We start from the raw sequence: 27,508 nt of genomic DNA on the forward strand, positions 1-27,508 counted from the left end.
GAAGCACAAGAAAGCTTAGTGGGACTCAGTCCCATCCCGCCTTTCTCTACGAGCATGTCAAGGTGCCACTGGGACTTGCTCTCTATCTTTCATCCGATGAGCCAATTCTGCAGTTGGTCCCGATGCACTCCGAGTTCCCCTTGTTCATCAGCAAAGCCACAGTAGATTGAGGGTTTTCGGAAGGCCATGTTTGTAGGAAGGTGGATATCTGACTATATGGTTACCCCAACTTTTTGCCTGGTGTTTTGCTGGTTTTCGACTTAGTTGGCCTGGGATCCTGCTAATTAAGGACCCCAGGCTATCTGCTCTCTCTATAAAATTAATACATGTACTTTAGGTACATACCTGATTGGGTATTGGGTCACCTTTGTGAGCCCCTGTATAGTGTACCATTGGTACCCAGGGCATAGGTGCATCTAAGGCCTACCAGGGGCTGCAGCATGTATTATGCCACCCCTGGCTGGCCATCCAAACTGACACCAGAGGCTGATCACTCAGCTTGGGTAAGGTGGTATATTCACCCCTTACTTAGATATAGTATATCTATATCTACCTTTTATATAGACACATAGTAACCTATAAGTCGCTCCTGTGGCAGGCCTTAACAATCCTGGAGGCAGAGTGCTTGGTTTTATGTGAGAGGGTGCCCTAGCATGACCTGAGCCCCTCAGCAGCTTTCGGAACCATCTCCTTATAGCTGTTCTATGATATAGCCATACCATATACTCTGAAGTGCATTATAATCCTCACGGTTAATGCTAACTTTGGTTTGGCTTTATCAAAACATGTTGTGTAAGGTGTCAAACACTTTGGAATACTACCCCCCCACCCCCACCAGTTCTGGTGGTGGGGGTAGCATTCCACTCTTCTAGAGGGAAAAGACATGTATGTTCCTGCTTTACCCGGTTAAAGTTAAACAGAGCCTCAGCATCACAAAATTGATGCTGCTGCCACAGACACGAGCCTGGCCTCCTTCTGCTGGACGAAACTCCAGCAAGGGAGGCCTGGACAATAGGTTTCCTGTTGAGGGAGGTGCTAGCACCTCCCCAGACAGCCTGTAGTGTATTGGGGCAGGGTGGGTTGAATGGAAAGATGCTTTTCCAGACACTGCCTTGGGCACACAAGGTGCACCATGCATAGCCCGGTTCAAACCAGTTGCTGGGGCCCTCCAGCCCCGCTCCGGGACGAAACTGGACAAAGGGAAAAGGGTGTAACCACCCCCTTCCCAGGTCCACCCATAGGAGGGACCTAGCAGGTAATCCAGCCCCTAAAATCAGTATAAAGATAGGAGCTGTGTCTACAGACTTTAGATTATCCTGGAATGAAACTCTGATACGAAACTCTTGGACCTTCGACGTTCTATTCTGACTAGAAGACTGAAGACATCTCCCTTGTGGTCAAGGAGTGACCACCCTGCGCAAACAGGCACCACCAGTGACTTGCCGGTCTGCTTTGTCGACGCTCCCGCCGGAACCCGCAGACTCAGCGACACAGGAACTGGACTCTCAGACTTCTCTGACTCCGACCCATATCCACAGCAAAGCTGAGACCCGTGGCGGACACGAGAGACGTGGGACCGAACACCCTGGATTTTGCTAAGAGTGCAACTACTGAGGCACACTCGCAGTTGTGCATTGGGGTACGAGAAGCCCCAGACCCGAGCGTCATTTGCACCAAAGTTCAGCCCTCCACACTCCACGAGTGCCGCGCGGGGCCTGCTCTTGCATTTCAGCTCAACCCGTCATCCAGGTTGCTAGTCCGTTGGCTAGTGAGCCCTCCGAAGAAGAACCTTTGAAACTAAACTGCTTTCCTGGTTGCTCCCGGCAAAGGAGAAGCCCCTCAGACCTTGCTGGTCTGACCCGAAGCCAATCTTCACTTCCTGCCTGGATTGCGTTTGCTAAGGCTTGCTGGGTCCAATCCGGATACCGACACCGCAGTCAACTGCATCCTTCGTGGGACAACTCGAATCCAGCTCCTGGTCGTCGTCGACACCTCCTGGTCCTCATGGCTGCAGAGACAAGCTTCACCTCTTTACCTGAGATCATCACAACATCACCTGGTTCCTTCCTGGTTCCTTCCTGGTCACTGGCTAGTGACCCAGACTCTGTCCCCTCTGCTTTCAGGTTCTTCACTTCTTCGATCCACCCTTGGATCCACCCGGACACTCTTCCACTGGCCGCCTGCAGCACTTTTCTTGAAGATCTCCATTGAAAGCATCGACCAAACCCGACGCGAAAAGACACCTATGCACCCGGCTTCCCTGGGTGAGTTAACTTGAGTACTCCGGTGCTCCCCTGGGGATTGACTCTCCAAGTGTCCTAGTTTTTTTTAGTTTAAAAAAAAAAAAACTTCATTGTGCAATGCAAATACAGTTACAAGTATGGGCCTACAACCACAGGGGCCGGCTGCTAGAGCATAAAAAGCAGTCGTGGAACATCACAAAGCAGCGACCGATCCCCTAGAGGTCCAGCAAAATACAGGATACAATTCGTAGCAACACAGGATGGAATCAGGATATAGTTATTTTTGTTTTTTAGAAAAGAACAGAAAGAAAAACCAGACAAACAAGTCTCAAGGTGGAGAGCATTATTGACCAAGTCGTGCTCCAACGGAGGGGACCCTCAATAATGGATAGATAACCAGGTAAGCAATGGAGATGGCCGGGGGGGGGGGGGGAGTCAGTGGGGAGGTCAGAAAATCAGGAAAAAAAGTAGATTCTTCCAGGAATGTCAGGATCAGGGGGATAGAGAAATGTCCGGATTGTCCTCAAACGGGGGTGTACAGATATTCCCTCGACAAGCGTTCCATTGACCCCAGATTCAATTCCATGCCCTCGGCTTGCCCCTAACCAAATACACAGTCTTCTCTCTAAACATACACCAGTCCATATTCTCCTTCCATACTGACACGGTGGGGGGCCGTTGGAAACCCCAAAGCTGCGCAATATCCCTCTTTGCGATCATGTTTCCCAGGGCCGCCCACCGGGCCTGAGCGACGTTGTAATCATTCGGCTCCCACACATTCAACAAGCATCTCCGAGCCTCAGGCAGCAGAGCGACCCCGGTGACACACTCCATTACAGCATGCACAAGAGTCCAATACGCAACCACCTCCCGGCATTCCCAAATGATATGGAGGAAAGTAGCACTCAAACCACACCCGCGCTTGCATAACCCATCTGAGGAGAAGCCCATGGCAACCAAACGAGGACCAGTAACATACACCCGATGAAGAATTTTAAGTTGGACGAGACGGAGACGGCCGGAATGGCGACCTCTTTCGGGGAAGACAGTGCTGACTGCCAGTCTTCGTCATCCAACTCCAACCCGTCTCCAGTCCAGGCCTCCCTGAGACGCACAAGGAGATCTGCCCGATCGTTGATTAACTTCTTATAAATCAATGAAATCGTACTAACGGGCAGAAGACCATCGAGTATACGGTCCTCAAGTGGGGAGGACTCGGGCACATTAGTGTCGGCAGCGAAGACCGAAGTCAAGGCATGGCGGACCTGTGCATACATGAAAAATTCTCTATCGCTCAACTCATACTCATTTTGAAGTACCTCAAAGGTCTTAACCGCGCCTTTCACCCAAAGGTCACCCACTCTGCTTATACCGATCATATCCCACTTCTCAAAACTTTTCGTTGTCCAGAGGCATCCCAGTCTTTCCGACGCATACAAAGGGGTCGCTCGTGTCAATCAATCGTTCCATCCCATGGCCGCATTCGCATCCTTCCACACACGCACAGCAATCTTGGTGGGTCCCATTAGATCTCTCCCCCTTGTCCGAGAGTAGAGCGCCCTGTTGTAGTTACCGCCCGGCAACTGATGCTTGTCCATCTCAAAAGCCGGATTTGGGCCGGGTGCATACATCGCGTGGTTGATTGCGGACAATTGGGAGGCCCAATAGTACCTCCTGATATCCGGGAGCGCCATGCCCCCGTCATACCAGGGGAGAGTTAGCTTTGCAAGAGCAATACATGCGCTGCCTTCCCAAACGAGCCGCCTCTGTAAGCCCTCCACCTCCCGAAAGTAGCTTGCCGGAATGACGTCGAACGAGTTCTGGAGTGCGTATAAAAACCGAGGCAGATACATCATTTTAAAGAGTGCGGCGCGGCCGAGAGGCGACAACGGCAATCTACGCCACCGAACCACGTCTAGTTTCAATCTTCGGAGAGGAGGAAGGAGATTGTGCTCATAGCGGGCAGCTGGATCCAGCGATATAAAAATCCCCAAATATTTGAAGCCGGATTGAGAGATCTGAATGGGAAATCTACTTGGTAATGGAGGAAGGCCGCCCGAGATGACATATACACAAGATTTAGACCAATTTATTTTCAAGCCAGAATTCCTGCCGAACGAAGTGAGAACGTCAAACAGGACGTTAAGGGATTTACGAGGGGAGGTGAGGTACAAAAGAATATCGTCGGCGTACAACGAGACTCGATCCTCAAAATCGGGGGCCCACTGAATGCCCTTTATCGACGGCTCCCATCGGAGCCAGGCTGCAAGAGGCTCTAAAGCAAGAGCAAAGAGCAGGGGGGACACCGGGCACCCCTGTCTAGTACCCCTCCCGAGAGTAAAGGACTTGGACACTCGACCGTTGACCACCACCTGAGCCAGCGGTTCCCTATATAAAAGTTTCACCCACCCGACAAATACCGAACCAAAACCAAATTTCGCGAGGGCGGCCCAGAGATAAGGCCATTCTATCGTATCAAAGGCCATCGTGGCGTCCAAGGAAGCCAAGATGTCCGGCTCCGGAAGAGACTCCGCCCTCGCGAGAACACCATGTAGGCCCCGCAAGTTGAGAGCAGTGTTCTGATGTGGAATAAAACCGGATTGATCTGGATGGATCAGGTCACAAATCACTGTAAGCAGACGATTGGCGAGAACCTTGGCAAGAACCTTAGGCTCAGCATTCAACAGGGAGATGGGCCTGTACGATGCGCAGCGATCCCGAGGCTTGCCCTCCTTGGGAATTACCACAATAGTTGCCAAACGCTGGTCACTAGGGAGGGTGCCAAGGTCACGTGACTCCATAAACATATCGCGAAGATATGGTGCGACTTTATCCGGGCGCAGTTTGTACAGCTCAATAGGCAAGCCGTTTGGCCCCATAGCCTTGCCCGAACGGAGAGAACGAATTGCGGTCGCAATCTCGTCTACAGACAACGGAGCCTCCATGCATTCTCGATCCTCCTCAGAAAGACAGGGCAGCGCAATGTCACGCAGCAATGAATGGGAGTCGTCCTCATCTCTATCAGACACCGGGGAGTACACAGCACGAAAATAATCCGCAAAACACTCCACAATCTCATTCGGGTCAGTCACACTCTCCCCATCTAAAGTCTGAATCACATGGACCACACGATTCGCTCTTTCCTTCTTGTCAAGCCACGCAAATAATTTACACGCCTTATCCCCAACATCGTACAGTCTACCCTGCTGCTCCCTGTACATCGTCTTGGCAGCATTCGTGACAAGGGATTTATAGTCTAGCTGCTTCAGACCAAGGGCGTGGAGTCTATCATGGGTAACGCCTGAGTCTAGGTCAGCCTCCAATTCCAATATTTCCGCCTCAAGGCTCACCACCTCCTGATTCCTAGCTTTCTTAGTTTCAGCTATTAAAGATAGGGCTGTCCACGAATAACAGTCTTAAAAGCTTCCCATAGGGACACAGAGGACGAAACAGACCCCTCGTTCTCAAGGAAATAGTGGTCTAGGGACTTTATCAGACTATTACGGGTCTTAGGATTACGCAGGTACCAGGGGTTGATAGGGGCGATCCGCCCCGCAGCGTTCACCCCAGTGTCCATGCAGAGCCACAATGGAGAATGATCCGAAATGCCCCGGGCCAGGTGTCGGACCTCTCTAACAGAGGAAGACTGGGCAGCGGGCATAAGGATGTAATCAAGTCTGGAGAGACTCCCATGAGCTCCAGAGTGAAAGGTGTACTGACTCTGTGTCGGATGCATTAACCTCCAGCAGTCTACCAGACCAAAGGTGTCCAAGAAGCCACTAAGCCATGACTGGGAATTAGGAAGATCCCTGGGGGGGTGACGATCCATAATGCCAGAAAGCACAGAATTAAAATCCCCACCCATAAGGAGAGTGCAATCAGGGAGCTCCAGAATCACACGGCCCACATCTGAGAAGGTAGAGGTCTGGAGACCCGGGGGAACGTATACAGTGACCAATGAAAGAGTCTTACTCTCCCACCTACCAATGAGGGCGGCATAATGCCCTCTGTCGTTGAGGATTACGTCATCAATCTCTAGAGGGAGAGAAGACCGAACCAGAATACCCACCCCTCTAGAACCAGTGGTGAACCCGGAGTGTGCGACCAGGCGATAACCCCATCTATTCATAGCATGACACATATTTCCCACCAAATGCGTTTCCTGCAAAAGTACCACATCGGGAGACAAGCGACACAGATACTGCAGTACAACACCCCGTTTTATGCTATCGCCCAATCCATTGACATTCCAAGATATTAACCTCAACCCACTACCCCCATCCCAACAAGTGATGCATGAGTCACCCCACAAAGAGCAGGACACTTGAAGTATAGAAGAAACCAATACGTCGCCTTGAGAAAGAAAAACACATTCACAAACACCCCATCCCACCCCCCAACCAACACCCGTTACAACTCCCCCCTCTCTGCACCCCTGCAGTAGACTAAAAAGACACCCCAACATGCAGTGTGCCTGTCGCCCTAACATTTCCACTCTACAAAAAGACCCTGAGGAGGAAAGAGGCCCGTCCCTCCCGCCACCCAGAAGGGAACATCAGTGAAACATAGTATGCAAAATAAATAGAACCCAGTTGAGCAATGTCTAGTATTCTGAGATCAGGGGCCGAAACATCACTTCTATACAGGCTCACCACCCTCGGCACCACCAAGGTGCTCAGTCCGGTCGTTCCGCCAGGCAGGGAATCCAGCCAGTCACTCACATTCTCCGGCCGGTCAAAAAAGAATGTCTGTTCCTCGTACTCCACACGAAGCCTGGTAGAGAAAAGCATCGCGTACTTCAATCCTAAGTCCCGGAGACGTCGCTTAACTCCCTGAAAGCCCATTCTTTGTCTCTGGATGAGTCGGGGAAAAGTTAACTGTAGAATTCTCAAATTGGACCGGGCCGCTCACTCTCGACTCCTGCAGGATGGCATCACGGTCCCTGAAATGAAAGAGTTTGACGATGATAAGCCTCGGAGGAGCGCCCGGCTTAGGCTTTCCACCCGGAACGCGATGGGCACGCTCCACTGCAAAGAACTTGCTCAGTCCAGAAGGGGCAAGGTGGTTTAGGACAAGATCTTCAACCAGGAGGTCAATCGAGTGAGTCTCGGGATTCTCCGGAACACCTATGATGCGGATGTTACTGCGTCTTGCCCAATCCTCAAAATCCTCCAGCCGATGGGACATCAGGTCATTAGCCGATTTCAAATTGCCAAGTTCGGTCTGAAGTTCCGACACATCGGCCGTGAGGCTAGAAGTCTTCAGATCCAACAACTTCACCTTCTCGTTGGTCTTGGACAGGTCGGCTCTGATCAGGGTGACATCAATGGCAACCGTATCAATTTTATGAGCGAGAGCCTCATACTGCTGGCCGATGGTCTCCTTTATATTGGTAATGGCGCCCATGATGTCCTGCAGGGGCAGATCAGTAGGGGCGGTTGAGTCCTCTTTGACATCCTCCGGGGTACGGCTGGCTACTCCAGGGGATCCTTTGGATTGAGTGTACCGGTCCATAACGTTGGATTGGACCGGTCCCCCACGAAGGGGCGTCTTAGTCTTCAGTTTCTCGGCCTCGCCCCTGGCTGCCATGCTGGGAGATGCGCCCCGGAGGGGCCCGCGAGACCTAGTGAAAATGGCCGCCTGCGGGCAAGGCACCAACAGTCCACAAGAACTGGCTCGTGCGGCCAAGACAGAGACACCACTTGACCCAATCGGCGTAGATGGTAAAGCCTCACTCACACTGAATAGAGGCTGGACAGATCCCCGACCAAGCGGAACCTTCTCGCAATCAGACCATGCCAGGACCCAGAAACAAAACCAAAAGTTGGAGTAGGGCTACTGGGGAAGACCCCACTGCCGTTGTTATTCAACTTCGTCCCGGCTTCACAATTCGCCAAGTCCCCGGCTTGCCGCAAGGTGGGCCTCAAAAGTTCAAATCGATATAATTTTGGTTCCCAGAGTCCGAATTAAATCTAAAAAGAGTTATGAAGTCAGCCAAGGTTCATCTTCAATAATCCGTCCAAGAATTCAGGATGTTGTCAGGATAAGTTGCGAAGAGTGGCGAGGGTCCGGGGAGCTCTGTGCTCACGCGGCCATCACGGATGCTCGCGTAGCTTCTCCTCTATGAAGTGTCCTAGTTTAAAGGGGTTTTGTCGTAGTCCATCCGGAAGGGCCTGTAATCAGTAACTTTGTAACTTCTTCGTTCTCCATTATAAGTAAATGGTAACTCGCGACTGTGTTTAGACACTGCACGCGTCTCCCGTGGGTCTCCTACCTCCTAACCTTTGGTTGTCTAGTGTAGCCCCAGCGATTCCCTAGGCCCTAGACCTATTCACTATTTCTGAAGGGGTTCTTATACCACTTACTTAGTATATGGTTAGTGGGGCCCCTAGGGCAAAACTGTATTTGTGCAACTTATCGTATGCTAATTGAGTAACTTGTGATGTACTGTGATCTCTGACCTCATAAAGAGTTCAGAGGTGTTGTGTTAGAAATAAATACATATATATTTGATATATACCTTGTGTTGTGTCCTTTTATTTGGTATTCAAGGGATTATAATTGGTAAAACAGCTTGCTTCACATGCTCTCTGTAGTTTTAGCCTAAGACTGCTGGTCCATGCTACCACTAGGATAGCTTGTCTATAAGGTTGACTTTACAACCACCATCAATAAGGGTCGTTTAGACTGGTGCAAGGTGCCCACTAGAATAGTGGACAACATATTCCAGGCTAACCTCTCACAATATTGCACATCTATGGAACTCTTATGGTTCCCTCTGGCCTGTCTTTGGATCCCAAGGATCCGCAGAAGCCTCCAGTCAGGCTACCACCAGTGGATCTGTCCTCAAGACCACTGTGCCTCCTGAGCGGACCTCAGGTTCCACACCAATTCCAATGCTGACTTCCCCTCTGGTGCCACAATCTTCATTGGTACATCAAACATCAACACCGGCCATGATGCCACCTACTCCAGAGGGGGGGGGGGGGGGGGGGGGGGGGCACCCGATGTCTGACTCCAAACTGAACTCAACTCCTCTCTGCCTCGACGGCTGTCACGTCTCAAATTCACCCTGATGCATCTGAACTCCATGCAGTCAGAGTCTAATAGAGCACTGCCTCTCCCACAGGGCCACCGTAAAGTGGTCCGTCCTCTTTTAGCTCCGGCTCGGATCTATTGGAGATGATAATGGAGCTTATGGGGATGATTTTCTCCCACATTTTATGGATGACAACCTATACCTACAAAAGGCCAGTATGTGTGATACTTTCCTGATAGTGAGTGTATTTCCCCCTCCCACAGCCAGAAACAGAAGAAGGTGCTTCTTTTGCTGTGATGATTAAATGTGCAGCTTAGGTCTTTTATCTAGAATTGCCCTTTCTAGAATCTTAAACAAGCAAACTAATGTAGATTAACTGCATACATTCGTCCTTGGAGTCAGGCATTGTCCCCTCATCAATAGAAACAGGCAAGAGTTAGGGCACTGCTCAAAAAACCTAACCTCGGTCCAGATGATTGGAGCAATTATCGCCCAATTTCTCTTTTACCAGGTGTTAGTAAAGTGGCGGAAAAATGTGTGAACTCTGTTTTATCGGCACACCTGGAAGAGAATAATCTGCTACATGAATCCCAAACTGGTTTCAGACCTAAACAAGGTACAGAGACAGCATTACTTGCCGCCCTGGAAGACATTAAAAGAGCTGTGGACACTGGAGGCTGCGCTGTTCTAATTTTGTTAGATCTCAGCGCAGCCTTCGATACGGTGAACCACCAGCTTATGATCCAAAGAATGAGGGAGTTCGGTATAATAAGCCCTGCCCTCAAGTGGTTTCAGTCCTTCCTTCAGGATCGGTCATATAGGGTGATTGAGGGAGAGTCGGTGTCTGAACCGATTATGTTGAATTGTGGTGTGCCTCAAGGGTCTTTACTGAGCCCCACAATGTTCAACATATATATGCTCCCTAGCCCCGAAACTTATTCCGTTTGGTGTCCAGGTCATGTCGTATGCTGACGACACCCAGTTGGTGGTATCTCTTAATAAAGGCAGCCTTCCTGATCCAGATCTGCGCTCCTGTCTTCAGGAGGTCTTTTTCTGGATGAGCAGCTCGTTCCTAAAGCTTAATGGCTCTAAGACGGAGCTTATGTTTTTTGGGACATCCGCTCCTACTAATATTGATTCATCGTTACCCAACTGCCTTGGTCCTCCTCCTGTTTCGAAGAAGCAGGTAAAAAGTTTAGGAGTATGCATAGACAACAACCTGGATTTCAAAGCTCAATCCTGTAAAGTGGCAGGCATTTGCTTTGGAGTACTCCGGAAATTTAGGAAGATGCTGTCCCTGCTTCCTTTCTTAGCAAAACGCGTTTTGATACAGGCACTGGTCTTATCAAGACTTGATTATGCTAATGCTGTGTATCTCGGTGCTCCCATAGGTACCATGAGAAAACTGCAGACAGTACAGAATTGTGCGGCCCGGATGTTGCTGAAGGTCCCCAGGCGGTCATCGGCTAAAGATTCTCTGATGAGGTTGCATTGGTTGCCAGTTCTGAAGTGAGTTCAATTTAAGGCCCTCTGTATTGTTCACAAATCAATATCAGGAAATGGTCCCTCCCTTATGAGGTCTTGGAATCAACCGTATGTGCCCAATAGGACCCTTAGATCCTGTGGTAAGGGCCTAATGTTTATACCGAGAATGTCGATTCTCCAATTAACATGAAGAGAGAATCTTGATTTCATTAAAGACATACGGAGGCTAACATTATGCAAATACTTTTATTTGCTTCCCAAACATGCAGCCCTTTAAAGAATGCTATTACATCACAATAAATAGAACTTTAACACATAACAACTAGGATGAGCAGGCTCCTATCTTCCTCGTGGGCTGCGATGACACAGGAGTACAGTGAAGAAATTTCATCGAAACAATTATTCCTTAAGATTGTTATCTGAGAAGGAACAAAAAAATACCATATAGTGAAAAAGGCAAGAGACAATAATCGTATTTTCAGATATAATAAAACATTTGACATCCATCAACCCAAACCTCTCAGGGAGAGGAGGGTGGGATAATGTTAGCCTCCGTATGTCTTTAATGAAATCAAGATTCTCTCTTCATGTTAATTGGAGAATCGACATTTCATTACAAGACCGGACGCTACCATTATGCATGTTTAAAGCCATGCAAAGCTGCACCGCTAACATGTTCTATCGGTCTCAAGTAGAACTTCGAGAAGGACTTGCATTAGACCAATCTGCAGCTTTAAGTATTTCGGGTAGAGAACCTCCAGCCCAAAAGACTATGCTAGCCATTGCACCTCTAGAAGAGTGAGCACCAAACCTAGATAGATCTACACCTGCTTCATGCATAATCAGGCGTATCCATCTCGCTAAAGTTGCTGATAACACTGGCCTAAAAGGTCTAACAAAAGATAAAAGGAGTTGATCACATCCAGGAGGTCTAGAAACTGAAATCTTATTTTCATAACACTTCATGCAATTAACAACACATAATTTTTCACATTCATGAAAGAAGGGATAGAAGATAGATTCTGACATCGTTTTCGTTCTTTTCCAAATATCGAAATGAACACCTTCAGAAGAATAAAATCTGTAGGAAAGATCAAGAGCTTTAATATCAGACACCCTCCTGAAGGATATTAAACACAATAGGGTTGCTAATTTCATTGAAATTCTTTTAAGGGAAAGTAACTGATTAACAGGCCAGGACATGAAAAGGTTAGAAATAAGATTAACATCCCAAAGAGATTCATAGCGAGCTCTAGGAGGTCTCCTAAGTATAATACCCTTCATGACCCTTTTGATTAGTGGATTACATCCGATAGCAAGGTTATTAATCAAACAATGACCTGAAGAGATGGCTGACCTGTAACAGTTGATGGTTCTAAAAGAAAGACCTGACTCAAAAAGATGAGCGAGGTAATTAGCTACATATTGTAAAGGACATTGAACAGGATCCAAATCCCTTTCAAGGCACCAACCAGACCATTTGTTCCATATTCCTCTGTATCTCTTTCTGGTCCCAGGGGCCCATGATTCTTTCAGTAAGCTTTTAGCTTCTCCCGAAAGTTCAGAATATCTCCCTGAATCCCTGATATTCTCCAAACAAGAAGGTTCATTTTCCCCTCCAAGACTAAAGGATGTTCTTCTCCGTCTGGGCCTTGTAGTAGACCCGGACAGGAAGGGATTAACCATGGGAAGTCTACCGCCAATTCCATTACACCGGGGAACCATACTTGGGATTTCCAAAGAGGAGTCACCAGAATTATGTTGCATGATTCGAGTCTCACTTTCCACAACAATCTCTGAATCATTGAGAAAGGAGGGAAGGCGTAGCAGCCCTTCGTCCCTTCCCAAGGTTGGAGAAAGGCATCTACTCCCGACGCGTTTGGGTCTGGTCTCCATCTGAAGTATTTCTGAACTTGATTCGTCAAACGGCTGGCAAATAAATCTAACAGGATTGGGCCCCAAACTTTCTGAATTAGATGAAAAAATCTTGGATTCAGCATCCAATCGCTGGAATCGTGAAGAAAACGTGGATTCCAGTCTGCTCTCATATTTAAGGAAGCGGGAATGTAATCTGCTCTGAGGGTGATTTTGTGTTCCCAACAGAAATCCCATATTTTCTTTGCGATAACCGAGAGACTTTTGGATTTCGGCCACCCAAACGATTTATGTAAGAGATGGCTGAAAAATTGTCCAAACGGATTAAAGTGTTGGAGTTCTTCAGAACTTCTTTGAAACTCATAAGGGCATTTAAGGCTGCCAACATTTCTAAAGAGTTTATGTGGAGTGATTGTTCTGAAAAGGACCATCTCCCACCGGTTTCTAGGTCGTTCAGACGAGCACCCCAACCACGGTTGCTCGCATCGGATTCTAGGATAAAATCTGGTACATTTCCAAATATAGCTTTTCCATTCCAAGCTTGGAGGTTGTTTAACCACCAATGCAGGTCTTCTCGAGCGTCTTCTGAAAGGGGAAGAGAATCTTCGTACCAGAGACCTTTCCTCAGGCCTTGAGCTTTCAATCTCTGCAAGCCCCTGTAATGAAGTGGGCCATTGAGAGATTGCTTGAATTGAAGATGAAAGGAGACCCAAAACTCTGGCTAGGTCTTTCAGACGGATAATATCTTTTGAAAGGACGTAGGAGACGTGTTTCCTGATCTTGACAACCTTTTGGTGGGGAAGGATCAGGTTGGATAGAATAGTATTGACTTTGAAACCCAAGAATTCTATTTCTTGAGTTGGGGTTAAAATAGATTTTTCCAAATTTATGATAAAACCCAGGTCTCGAAGGAGGTTCATAGTGATATCTAAATGTTCCAGGATTCTGTCTTGTCCTGAGACATGATGAGGATATCGTTTAAATAAATTATAAGACGAATCCCCCTTTCTCTTAGGTAACTGACCACCGGACGAAGAACCTTGGTGAAGCACCAAGGGGCTGAAGATAGACCGAAGGGGAGACATTGGAACTGATAGAGAGTTCCTTTCCAAGTAAATCGGAGATATCTGTGACAATCCTCGTGCATGGGAATGGTGAAATAGGCATCTTTCAGATCCAATTTCACTAGCCAGTCTTTGGTCTGAAGAATGTCCCTCAAAAGATGGATACCCTCCATCTTGAAATGTCTGTAGATTAGAAAATTGTTCAAATTTTTTTAATTTATAACAGGTCGCCAATCCTTGTCTTTCTTTTTGACTAGAAAGATAGAACTCAGAAAGCTTTTCGTTAACTCTGAAAGTGGAATTTTTATAATAGCCTCTTTCTCTAACATTTGGGAGATCTCTGTCTCTATTAATTTCGAATTTGTCTCGTCTAAAATGAGTTCTTTGGGAGCTCTTTCCTGAAAGGGTTCTTCCCAAAATTCTATTTTGAATCCCACAACAGTTTCCAAAACCCATGGATCTTGGGTAACTCGAAGCCAATTCTTTTCGAATGGTCTCAATCTTCCTGCCACCTTTAAGGGGATAGACGGGGTTATCCTTACCGTAGTTGGGACCGGGATGAGGTGCGGCTGACAGGTTGTCCCCTTCTGTCAGCCCTTCCAAAAAGTGGTCGAGTGCCAAAGACTCTACGCATATTTGATTGTGCCCTACTAAAGGCGTTGACGGTGGAGACATACTTCCAGAGTGTTTTAACAAAGTTGTCTCCAAATAAGAGCCCTTTGGTGTTGGACATATCTTCACTAGCTGAGAGATCAGTTAGTTTTGGGTTCATCCTCAAGAGAACAGCCTTTCTACGTTCGGTAATTAGATTCGCGTTAGCATTGCCGATAAGGCAAACAGCGCGTTGTGACCATCCTTGAAGTACTTCGATGTCTATAGGTGAGTCATTAGCTTTAGCTTCTTCCGTCATATCCAGAATTTTAGACAGTGGTCCCATTACATCAAGCAGTTTATCCTGAGCTTGTTTAAGGCATCTTTCGAGGAAGGTGATTAGGTCAGGATCAAGGTTAGGTGTATTACAAATCTTGTCCTCCGAAGAGGGACGAGGGCATTCATTCCTTAAAAGATTACGGGTATTGATATCAAGGGGTTTTCTAACCCATTGTGATAGGTATTTCCCAACATGACACATAGGCCACCATTCAGTGCTACAAGGATGACGGATTGTAGTGGGATTAAACATTTCCCCACCAAATGGGTCTTTGACTGAGGTAGAAGTAGAAGGTTGTTCTAAATCTTCGTCAATATCTTCAAAAGAGTCTTGAGGATCAAAAATAAATTTGTCACAGTCATCATAGTCTGTTGGTTGACTTTCCAAATAGTCGTTAAATTCATTTGTCGCGTAGAGGGTACCGCCTTCTATTGTGCCGCTAGGGACACCTCTTCTCCTTGCCTCAAGTAATTGAGGTCTATCTATTGTGCTGCAAGGAGCACCAATGACTCTTGTGGCGTGAGGGCCACCAAACTCGTATGCATTTTTGGATGCTTCAATAGAATGATTCTTCTTTTGGAGTACTTTTCCCTTTTTTTGCCCTGCAGATGTAGAAGGGGATTCCCCATCCGATAGAGAGAAATAATTCTCCTCCGTAGGCGAAACACTCTTTCTCTTTGCGAGAGCAGCGTCAACAGCCTCTTTAATAGAAGATCTAAATTCTTCTCTAAAGAGGTCTTTAATGTTGTCTGGCAAAGGTTCTTTAGGGGACACATTAACATCACTGGTGTTGTCTTCCATGACAATTATTGTAATAAAAGGTACACCAGATAGGTTATAGGTCTAAATAATCCCCTTATAGGTCTAAATAATCCCTTTAAGGGTTAATTATAAGGTCTAAATAATCCCCTCAAGGGTTAATTATAAGGTAGTATCCTTGGAATAATCAGTAAAAGACTCTTTATAAGCGTGAGTTAATCACTTATCTTAAAGGGAGAAACTCTTGCGTCAATTCTGATAAAGGCCAGTAGATGGCAATCCTTTGCCAGAAATAAATCTTTTTGTTGTATTAATTTTGTAAATATTATTATTCTCGTTTAAATTGTGCTTCGTAAAGGCTCCACGTCCTCCGTCTCCGTTACAGTCTCGTTAGAGGGATATAACCATGGAGACCAGGAGGAGCATTTTAACAAATCTCAGCCGCGCATTGAAGCGCGAGGCTGATCTACGTTACCGCGTCTCCGTGTCTCCCAGCCAGTTGCTAGGAGACGCGTGAGGCATTCAAGAAGCATAATGGGCATGCGCAGGACGTCAAGCTACCGCGTACCCGTGTCTCTACGTTGCTAAGAGACACGGGGGATTAAAAATATATGTCGGCGTTTGCGTTTCTTTTCAATTTCTCCCCCTTTTTGTTTTTTGTTTTTTTAAACAGAAGGTACGCTTTGAAACTTATTTAGGGGTCCTCATTCATGGCATACAGAGTTTAAAGGAATATTATAGATATTCCGACATTGACACAGAATAATCGAATACTTACCATGAACTAATCTCTAGCGATCGTAGTTAACTGGAATAAAAAAGGCTAATCCCGACCATAAATTGGACTGGGAAATGTTAATGTTAACATCTAATAAGAAAAACGTTTTAAATAAACAATATTAATGTAGATTCTGCGAGTAATTGTTAATAAATAAGGAAAGAGATATTTAGTAATCATAGAGTCATAAAATACATTTAAAATATATCAAAATATTCATAAATAAGTTAAGATGGTATGCTAGAAGGTAGTACTTATCTGTGTCAGAGCAGCGAACAAAAGAGGAAGATAGGAGCCTGCTCATCCTAGTTGTTATGTGTTAAAGTTCTATTTATTGTGATGTAATAGCATTCTTTAAAGGGCTGCATGTTTGGGCAGCAAATAAAAGTATTTGCATAATGGTAGCCTCCGGTCTTGTAATGAAATCAAACGGGCAAGAACAAAAGGACGTCTATTTTCTTATAATGCTCCTAGACTGTGGAATAGTATTCCTCAACACCTACGCTCTCAGCCCGATCACCTTAAATTTCGCAAGCTTCTTAAAACTTATCTCTTTTAATTCCTTTGTGCTTTTTAGGTTGCTAAGCGCTGGGATGCCTCTGGGTAACTATGCACTTAAGAAATGCTACCCAATAGACAATAGACAATAGATGTTTTGCAGCCTGGGCAGGCCACTTTGGAACCCTCACTACCATTTAGTGGAGCCCTAACTGACACATTAATGGGCACCTAGACTAAACCAGGTTTTGCCCACTGGTGTAAAGGTAGGTAGCCAGATTCCACAGACCAGCACTAGGTGTCCCTGATTTATTGACTCTGTACCGTACACCAGAGAGATTGGTGGTACAGACTCCCACCAGCAAAGTGAACCCTAATTCATTCCCCACAACCTCATGGACAGAGAATCAAAGAAAATTGAGACATTCAGGAAACAAATGTTCTCGTCAGGCAGAGCAGCCTAGCCTTAAGGTTGATCAGTTCCAGTTGCCTACCTAGTCTTTAAACACATGCCCTCAGAGACATGGCAAGTGAGATCTTGTCATCAGTCCCTGAGGGGTTTTTGGCCTTCCTTGCTCAAACCATTACAAATTCAGCCAAATTAGTTTTGGCCTGGGCCCCACTGATTGCTTGGGATGAGCATTCGACACTAGTGTAGTGGTCCGTCGCCATGCATGGCTGACCTCTATAGGCTTTTCTGGAGATGTCAAGGCAGCCTTTATGGATATTACATTCAATGGAACTCACCTAATTGGTGAGAAGTCTGATTCTGTCCTCAAATGCTTCTAGGAGAGATGGGCCACCACTCATTCTTAGGGGCGCGGCTCATACTTAGGGCCTTTCAACCCTTGCCAGAGAGTTTTCATAATAATTTCAGCCCTTTCGGGCTATTCAGAAGGTCTAGCATACAGCTCACACCTCACCAACAGGCAACCCAGCCCTTTCAATGTTGGGGATGGGATCAGGTATGCAACATACAGGTTTCCAGTGGCCACTGGTCTTCCCAGTGCCTCTCCCTTCCAAACCGTTTTGGGGCACACCATTGTGTGATCAGACATTTCCTCCAAGGGTGGCAAACTGTCATATCCAACAGATGGGTCGCTGAGATTGTCCAGCAGGGCTAGGCCCTTACGCTCCTTCCAGACCCACTGCATCTTTCACCCACATCAGAGTGGCGTTCAGAGGAGCACCTGACAATTATGTTGCAAGTTGTGGAATTTCAACTGTCCAAGGGGGCCAGAGAGAGGGTAGGTGACTTGGAAATCAAGTTTGGTTGTTACTTCTACAATGTCTCGTACCAAAGTAGTACGGATGCTTTCATCCTATTTTAGATCTTCATCCTTTGAACGCCTTCCAGCAGAAGAACACGTTCAAGATGCTCACACTGGCCCACGTTCTGTCTGGCCTGAATCTGGGCGACTAGATAGTAGCATTGGAACTACAGGACCTGTACTTTTATGAGGCCATCCTCCAGCTATAACGACTTTACATGCGATTCAAGGTGGCCAGGACCACTTTTAGTTAACCGTGCTCCCTTTCAGCCTAACCAGTGCCCCTCAGTATTTCAAAAAACTAGATGTTCAAAGCGCTCTCTCCTCAGTCAGCGTAGACCTCCTTCAAATGGCCACAAACTTCTTGACATCTTTGGATATGGATATGGTGTAGTTCAGGGCCTTCCTTCCGTCAAAACTGGTACTGGACTTTACGTCTGTGATCCCAATGTTTCAGCATTGGTGTTAGGTCTCAGTTAGAGTGGATCTCTTGGTTCTGGCCTCTTAGTCTCATTCATCCTGCTTATCAACTATGCCCGGTGGCATATGCAGGCTCTGCAGTGGAATATGAATTCTTTGAGGAAACCTGTTGGATATAATCCATTTTTCAAGGGAGAGAACTCGAAATCTGCTGTAGTGGCTGTTTGATCACAACCTGACCAGTGGCATACCTCTCTCCCTTACCCACCCAAAGCTAACAGTAGTGACAGATTTATCATTGCTTGGTTAGGTAGGTCAGCTTTAAAGGTGGAGATCAGAGGACTCTGGTCTCTGACGAAAAATGTACTCCATATCAACCTGTTAAAGTTGCAGGCCATTCACCTGGCTTTGAAGACTTTCCTACTGTCCATCAAGGGAAGGCTGGTATAGGTTCCTACAGACAACACCACAGCAATGTGGTAAAGCAATAAGCAGGGTAGAGTGTGGTCCTAGGTCATGTGCCAAAATTCTCTATGCCTCAGGAGTTGGCTGGAGCATCAGGTCATCTCACTGATTGGGAACCACCTGGTGATATCTTTAATATCCAGGGCTGATGGTCTCAGCTAGTGATGCTTGGTGGATCACAAATAGTGGTTGCATCCAAAGGTGACGCGGGACATCTTAGGACCATGAGGTGAGCCATGGCTGGATCTTTTGGCCTCTGTCAAGAATGTGCAGTTTCAAAACGTTTGCACGTTGGAGTTCCCAAGAACGCTCTCTCTAAAAGACGCTTTCAGACTAGAGTGGGGCACAGGTACAGCTATCTGCCTCTGCCTCTCCTGCCTTGAGCTCTGAAGAAGATCAGTAACAACTGGGCCACTGTCATCCTGATGGCTCCGTATTGGGCCAGAACTTCTTGGCCTCAGCATTTGTCCTTCGATCAAGCTACTGCTAAGGGAGGATCGTCTGTCGCAGCAGAAGGGCAGGGTTCTGCTGCAGAGCCTGTGCAATCTACACCTCCATGCATGAAGATTGAGTGGCGACATCTAACCGAGTTCAGCCTACCTCCTAGCCAATGTCATCCTTGCAACCAGCTGCTCCTCTACAAAATCTGTTTATGCAGGACACCAGGACAAGCTTGTGACCTGGTGTAAAGTCTGCAGTATAGAACCACAACAAGCAAAACTGTCACATGTTTTGTTGGTTGTGTTATCTTTGGTCCAGGTCCGACAAGGTCTTGCAAGTGGACATCATGAAAGGCCCTTTCAGCCTTTTTGCTTTTGCCAGACCAACTGTCCTTGCTTACATCACCTGTTGTGATGCTGTTCATTAAAGATTTGACATACATGTATCATCCCATACCATTTGTGATGCCACTGGGTGATCTTAATTTGGTCCTTGCATTCCTCTTGTGCACCCACTTCAAGCCAAGGCATAGCTGTTTGTTGTGCCATCTGACGCTAAAAACCATCTTCCTCATTGCTATCACTTTAGCTTGTTGCATAGGTGAGCTCCAGACTTTCTTGATGCAGTTGCTACACACCTTCTTTTTTCCTCACATTCTGGTGTTGAGAACCATAGCGACCTTTTTGTAATGTCCTTTCATGATGGTCATGCTACCACTCTTCCTACTTTTTTTGCTCCAGTTCACCCCATCGAAAGAATGGTGGAGTTCAGTGCCATGAAACCATTTGGTGTACGTGGGCTAAATAAATTCCTTAACATAACATAACATCTCATTAGCTGGACCACAAAAGAGCCTTTAGTTTTCATATCAATTCTACTAAAGACCATTGGGTCTGGTCTGAGTTCTCTGGGGCAAAGAAAGGTAAAGCCGTACAGGAAAGGACTTATAAAGGTGGACAGTCCTAAGCATTCAGATAAGCTTGAATTGGCCAAGAAGCTGCCTCTGGGTGGACTGCGGCTCATTCTACCTAGGCAAAGACTACTACCACTCCTTTTTCAGGTGGAGTGTCTGTTCTTGACATCCAACAGGCCGTGACATGGGTTTCAGTTCACATGTTCAGATAGTGCCAGTGCCTTGACAACCAGGTCTGATGAGAATTGCATTTCGCCTATTTGGTCCTGGAAGACTTTTTGGTTTGAGTCCATTTCACAGACCCTCCATCTTGGGGGTTCTCGTTTGGTATCTGCTCTACAGGTGAGGAATCTGTCGTTAGTCGTGTGCATCGTAAAAACAAGTTACTTACCTTCCCTAATTCTGTTTCTGGTGGATATTCTATCTAACTGCAGATTCCTCACTGCTCTCCTTCATCCCACAGTATTTGGAATGGTCTCTTTTTCCATCTAAAATGATCCCAAATCAGAGAACTTTCGACATCCAGTCTTGCGCCTGGGGGATCTTAAATGTGAGTAATCAGTGGTTAAATATAGTATCCACTAGAAAGAGCGTTACTAAAGGTAAATAACGTGTTTATTAGATACTATCCAGCATACATAAGGCATCACTATCATATTCCAGGTATCACCATTGTATTATAAGTAATGTCATCATAGATGGGGAGTTCCATCATGTGCCAGCTTCAGCTTCATGTTGCCAGGTTCAGCCATTATAGATACTCATATATCCATGTAGTGCCTTATATACCAAAACACCCCTTAATATGCCAGGAACTGTTCATGCGCAAGGTTTCAGCTTCACGTTTCCTAATACAAACTCACATTATATTAACGGAACAGCTTCCCATACGTAGAGTCAGTTTTTCATTTTTTGGACAACCTCGCAGGTCCATAAATACATCATACCCCATTACACATTGGCTGAACTAAGTACATTCCCATTGAAATTCCCCAGAGCCATGTCTATATGTCATAAATTGTCACCATATGCGAAACATCAGATGCTCGGTATTGCTAACAAATGGCAAATGTCTAGTGTCTGATACAGCCACCATATATATTTTCAAATTGATTTCCCCTCTGTTGTAGTCGCCAAAGTTTCCATGGTTGTATCTTTCACTGTCCACACACTCTTTCCTTCTCTTTTACAGTATACTTTTTGAAGTTGTTGAGATAAGAGCTTGTGTATAGCATGTGACACTGTCACACATCAGTCTTTTCATGAAGGCTCTATAAGGTAGGGGTGCACACAGCAGGCAGGCCATTCACACGCTGCTGGGTCTGGGCATTATGTTCACTGACAGGGCAGGGAACTGCTGACACTGCTGCTGGGTGCATGGCACAAGTACTGGGCACTGTGTCGGCATGGCACAGAACAGTCAATGTCCTGTGGGTGTTGAATGCTCCTTTGCTGGACGTGGCCATAGCTGGAGCCCTGGCACTGTGGATACAATGGGTACTGGACATGGCTGAAGTCTAGGAAGGGAGTCGGACCAGAGCACAGCCCTCACGTCAAGCAATCTCCACCAACCCATAATCAACTCTCATCCTAGAAATTAGCCTGTAAAAGTTGTTATATTTTTAATCTAATCCAGCATGTAAGAAAATTTGTGAAAGGTTCAAGCAAACTTAAGTTACTTGAAAACATGTCACTATTGAAGCAGACCTATATTATACAACACTGTGGTCAAAACTGAAAATGAAGCTCCAACTGCTGAATGACAATTGTGGTTCATACAGGACTATCTACAAGGAATTTCAATGAGTTATAACAATATTTAATTCAGGAGTAGTGAGGCACACTATTTTAAATTGGGTGAAAATTCATACTCCGTGTAATCGTCTTGGGTGCACATGGATATCCCCCTCTGGCCTAAGGGAGTAAGTTCAATACTCAAAATAAAGCACTAAATTTATCTTCCTTAGTGTCCCCCTGTTGCACTCCTGTTCGGTTAAAGTAACCTTTCTCTAATTCAAATAAGATCCACAATTGCTCACTGTTTCTTTATCCAAAAAGATTCCTTTTATTGGATGTTACAGCATCACTATGATAATTCTCACATGTGCATGTACATCATGTAAACTGTTTATTGGTATCACATATATATTGCATCTCTTTTCAATCATCCCAATGCATTTCGGGTCAAAGACCCTTCATCAGGGGTCTGTTTATCCTAAAAATAAAAGAATCAACATCAAGCATTTGGAGCCTTCCGCCATATACAAGCAAGGTGAGTTACTTCAAGTTCACATTACTCCACAGTTACTTTCGTTGGAATGACAGTAATCTTTTTGTGTTGTCCACTTCACAGTGTGGGTGGAAATTGTGTCAGACAAGACATCGTACATAACGGTGCCGACAGAGGTGTTTCCGCTGCAGGCTGCATTGGTCTAAGATGGACCTTGCCTCCTGCATTTCCCTGTCCTTCATTGGACGTATTTCCCAAAGTGTTTGCATTGCTGCATGTGACTTTCCTCAAGCACAAGGGATGTAGCTTCCTCACAATTGGATCTCGAGTCTGGCATAACAAATTGACCGTGTTTGGGAGTTCTTCTGATTTGAACTTTGTTCCTGTAAGTTTAGAAGGGAATTGACTGTGACTTGTTTCTGCCCGTTTCTGTGTCCTGATCCTGTCTTCTGCCCTGACCGTGAATTGCCAGTTTCCAGTTTTTCTTTCATTTCATCCTTGTGCATAGTCCTTGGATTAGTAGGCAGTACTTTATAATTCAACTCTTGGTAAGTGTTTTCTCCGTTGGAACTCATCTGAATAACGTAGCCATGCTGGTTTAAAAGCGATTAGATGTACATTGCAAAGTGTGTTTCCTGTTCCATAGCAGCCTTACTTTGTAAGGTTGGCCTCTCCCCTCACGAGTGTCACACTTGTCCCTAGACAATGTCAGTGAAAAAAACAAAAACACAGAGTGTGGGAGCACTCGCTAAAACCAGCTGTAATCACATAGTAGTGCTGGACAAGGCTTTCTGTTCCAGCATTGTGGCCCATGGTGTCATGTGATAGGCATTTATCTTCATCTTCATACCCAGTCCTTGCACCATTAGCCCATGCCAGCGCATTTTGGGAATTGTGATATCTCTAGTCTTATTTGATGCAATGCAACAACTGAAACAAAGAAAGGGATAATAAAGCCACGAAGAGCACGCGCATGCATGCAGCTGTGTGTAACATCATGATCAGTTTTAATTATACCCTCTTAAAGCAATAATATTTACCAACATATCCATTCAGGACATCTAGGGAGGCTTCCGTTTTGACCACCTAGCCTACTTTTCACTATTTAAAAGTCCATTGCCACGTTTTGTTATGTCCAGGTAGAACATTGCTCTCAGTTCCATTTATGTTCTGGTGATACGTCACTGCCACTTCTTATTATGTCTAGTTAGCACATGGTGACTTCCTTTAATGATAATCTGTGCATCGTGCTCAGGTTCTCACTTAACACATACCCCCGGATTCTATTATGCCAGACCTCATAATTGTTTCATGCACAAGGCTTCTCTAATGTAGATATTAGTGCATGTATTAGAGATCTGTGCAAAAACCTGATCGATGGCTATTGTTCATATGGGCCACAACACAGAGTTCTGGACCGCCCATCAGAAACCCAGGGTTTGGGTAAATGTCTGCATGGAGTCTGCCCTGTCCGCTTGTCAGCTCTAGATCTTGAACATGATCTTCAAGGGCCTGCATAAACACAGATCAGGGGCCTGTGCATGTGCAACCCCAGGGCATTCCTTACCTACAACTCAGCTTCTGAACACAATCTGTAACTTCTAGAAATATTAATTCCTTGATTACTGCATTTCACCACTGTTCCCGGATAGCCAAAATAGAGACTACGGACTGATTTAGCACTAAGCACGCAGAGCAACATGTCCCACCATGTGATGTTAGATGACTGCTCAAGTTTGAGCTACATCACAGTAAGTTAAGGATTTTTATTTGCCTGTAAGCACCAACCCTGATTCTGGATATTTCAGGGATGGATACATGCTCTTACTGATAAGTTGTCAGACAGTGGGATGGACACCTACAAAAGAATATCTTTTGCCTTCCTGTATTTGTTTAAGACACCCAAGGTGGGCTTCACGCCAAAGCATTCATTCCCTGAGAGGAACAGTAAACTGTGGTGGCATTTGAAGCTTCATTCCTACTTACAAGCATTGGAAACATATTGAAAACAAAGTCTGCTAGCTTTTATGCCCACTGTAAGATGTTACTTTCAGTTACCTAAATTGTTTAAATGAATAATATATTAAGTTTAATGATGAATTATATGTAACCATAAAGGTTAGTAAATTTACATAAATAAGTGCAAACATGTTTATTGATTGACGAGTGAGAGTGCGTGACTGTTGTTCTCCATTCTACGCACATGCAGTTTTGTCCCCACATTTTATAGATCACAAATTGTGTTATTTTTGTGGACATAGAATCACATCCTTGACTAAACTAATGCTCGAGTCAAAAGGTTGTTAATATATTTTTTTAATTAAATGTCGCTGAATACCTTTGCAGGACATCCTGCGTTTTTGACTGTTTAGTCTTGTTTTAGAACAATTAATTCTTGCAGGTATTGTTATTTTTGTAACATTGCTGTGTTACCTGACGCCATTTTTCATTCACAGATCCACTGTGGCCCCAAACTCCTCTGCCAGCTCAAGATAGCGAGAGGGATCCATCAACGTCACCTTCACGTAAGCATCTATTTATACTGCAGACTGATGTTGGTCGTTCACAGGTACCCAAATGTGGTTCTGTTTGTGCTACACTGGGTATAAAACTCAGGTCTTACTGCTCTGTTTAGCCTCTGTTACAAATACCTTCCCAACTTCAAATGCTTCATACGTTTTAGGTACTATATATTACATGTTGGAATCTATGTACAGGTCATTACTGTTCTGTTTGAGGCTTACATTTATACTTTATTTTACATGTAATCATTATTTTGAGGCAATGTATGCAACCTGCATTATGTTTTTAGGTCTCGTATAGGGCAGCGTATGCGCTGCCTCTACGAGGCATGAAGTAATCTGAATGTTGGGAGAAACTCCGCCTATTGCCAGGTAATTTCCCCTTCCGTTTGCCATTTGTTTAAGGTTGGCATAGCTTTTCTTATGGAGCTTATTATTGGCTGTAGTTAGGATGCGTTACTGCCGTTTATTCCGGAAGCAGCACGGCCTAACTACAGTTTTCGTCCGCTTTTGTGCTCTTTCAGCTATTTAACTCGTGTTTAAGGACTCTTTTTGCCCTTGTTTGTCAGTGCAGTGGCAGGGGTGGGCACCACACACAACACTCTTGACAACGATACAGCCGAGCTACATACAAGCCAATAAAGGTGTTTTGTTAGCGCTTCCGGTTCTGAACAGTAAAGTTGTTATTTAGGAGAAAACTGTGTCCTGCTTTCGGTTTTATACAGCGCAATGATAATATGGGTAAGGTATTTTTCATTCTGCTCGATAACGGGTGTTATTTAGTTAGTTTCTGTCAGGGCCACAGGAATTATGCGATTGTGCGGCCAGAACATAGTATATAATATGCTAAAACTAAGTAACGTGATCTGGGACAATGTGGTACAGCAACTGGGTGTTTTTGTTTAGAACAGCTGCGCAAATTTAGTAACCGACTGATGTCCTTATGTGGGCCTAAATATGTGTCGAGCGTTTTTCCAGAAGCATTGGTCTCGTTGTTTACATGGAGCCTTGAACATTGACGACAACTCTAGAAAGAGCAGGTAAGAGGGCGGCGGGGAAAGTTGGGCACGGAGAGGGAGGTTAGAGCGAGCTTCAACTTTATTCATTTTCAACATACATTGAGACGTGGCTATACCGTTCCACGTATGGTGGCAATCGAGTCCTATTCACCTCAACATTAACGCAAGGAGGGGCCAGAAGCTATTCCACATTGGATGATGGCAACGACACCCCATCCTCTCACAGAGATGGTGCATACAGAGTAGCACCAGGCTCTATAGAACGAATGTAAGATCACATGTTCCAAAGTAAACCCTATCTGAGTTGTATGTTGTTGGCACTTCTGAACACACACACACACACACACACACACACACACACACACACACGCACACGCGCGCGCACACACACACACACACACACACACACACACACACTCTGTCTCTCTGTCTCTCTGTCTCTCTGTCTCTCTGTCTCTCTGTCTCTCTCTGTCTCTGTCTCTGTGTCTCTGTCTCTGTCTCTGTCTCTGTCTCTGTGTCTCTGTCTCTGTCTCTGTCTCTGTCTCTGTCTCTCTCTGTCTCAATTGCCAGTAGAATCCCCAGCAGTCTTTTATCTTAGATGCGCTATACGTGGATGTCTATGGATAAGGGAGCCTGTTCGGATATTGCCCAGAGAGAAGTATTTGGTAAGAGGCTTAAAACTAAAGCCAGGCGGCGTTGAATGATCCACAAGTAACAACGATAATCTATCTTTTAGCCTATAAATCCGCCCCCCCCTTTTCTGTTTGCGGCCTGGAAATGGAATCACACATTTTGCGGCAAAAAGCTACCTTTGCAATTTTAAATCCAAAATATGGGGTATTTTTGCGACAGACGTGTGTCTGTCGCAAAAATACTGCTCGTTTCTTGTCTATCTCTACTGGACACACTGACAAGTCAGTCTGTGACTTGGCTGAGTGTCTAGCCACACTGTGCCTCGGAACAGTTGGGTTTCTGACAGGGTCGGATTGGGACTAAAAATCGGCCCGGGCACACAAAAAAAATCGGCCCCCATTTGAATAATGCCTTTCCTCAAATCACTGCTTCAGCGTAATTGCATTAAAAAGAAGGAGGAGGGGCTTAAAAAAATGCACGCATTAGTTTACACTAGTGAAACACACCTGAAAACAAGCGAGGCCACTTCTACTGAGGCCCCCTGCCCCGCTCAATATGTGCACACATTAATGGGCCGGCCAGCGAGACAAAGGGAGGAGTGATACCTCTGCCTGTTGCTAAACCGGGGGTGGGGGATCAGCGGTGTTGGTGGCGAGGGAGGGTGGTAATGAGCACCCATTTGCCTGCAGAAAGGCCACTCAGCCACCCACTGGGCCGCTGGCTGTATTACGAAAATAGAGACACCGCCCAAATCGGGCCCAGACTGCTCAAAAAAGCCGCCCACAGCAGGAACTCAGACACCGGCCCCTCGGGCATTACCCGAATGCCCGCGTTACCAATCCGACGCTGGTGTCTGATGCCAGAGAGTGCATTTCTATATTTGAGCCAGGCCCCCTCTCCCCGCTCCGGCACTTTACTGCCA

General features: G+C 45.9%; 1 protein-coding gene across 5 annotated transcripts in view; it reads left to right on the plus strand.

Annotated features, from left to right (window-relative positions):
• Nucleotides 1–27,508, plus strand: part of LOC147701905 (uncharacterized) — a 232,412-nt gene that overhangs the window by 167,911 nt on the left and 36,993 nt on the right. For all 5 annotated transcript variants that reach the window (XM_086930533.1, XM_086930535.1, XM_086930536.1 and 2 more), the window contains one exon: nucleotides 24,869–24,937. In XM_086930533.1, coding sequence (XP_086786659.1) covers nucleotides 24,869–24,937 — 69 coding nt within the window. The remainder of the gene's footprint in view (nucleotides 1–24,868; nucleotides 24,938–27,508) is intronic.

The sequence above is a fragment of the Lissotriton vulgaris genome, chromosome 7 (genome assembly GCF_964263255.1).
Source record: "Lissotriton vulgaris chromosome 7, aLisVul1.2, whole genome shotgun sequence".
Classification (NCBI taxonomy): Eukaryota; Metazoa; Chordata; class Amphibia; order Caudata; family Salamandridae; genus Lissotriton; species Lissotriton vulgaris.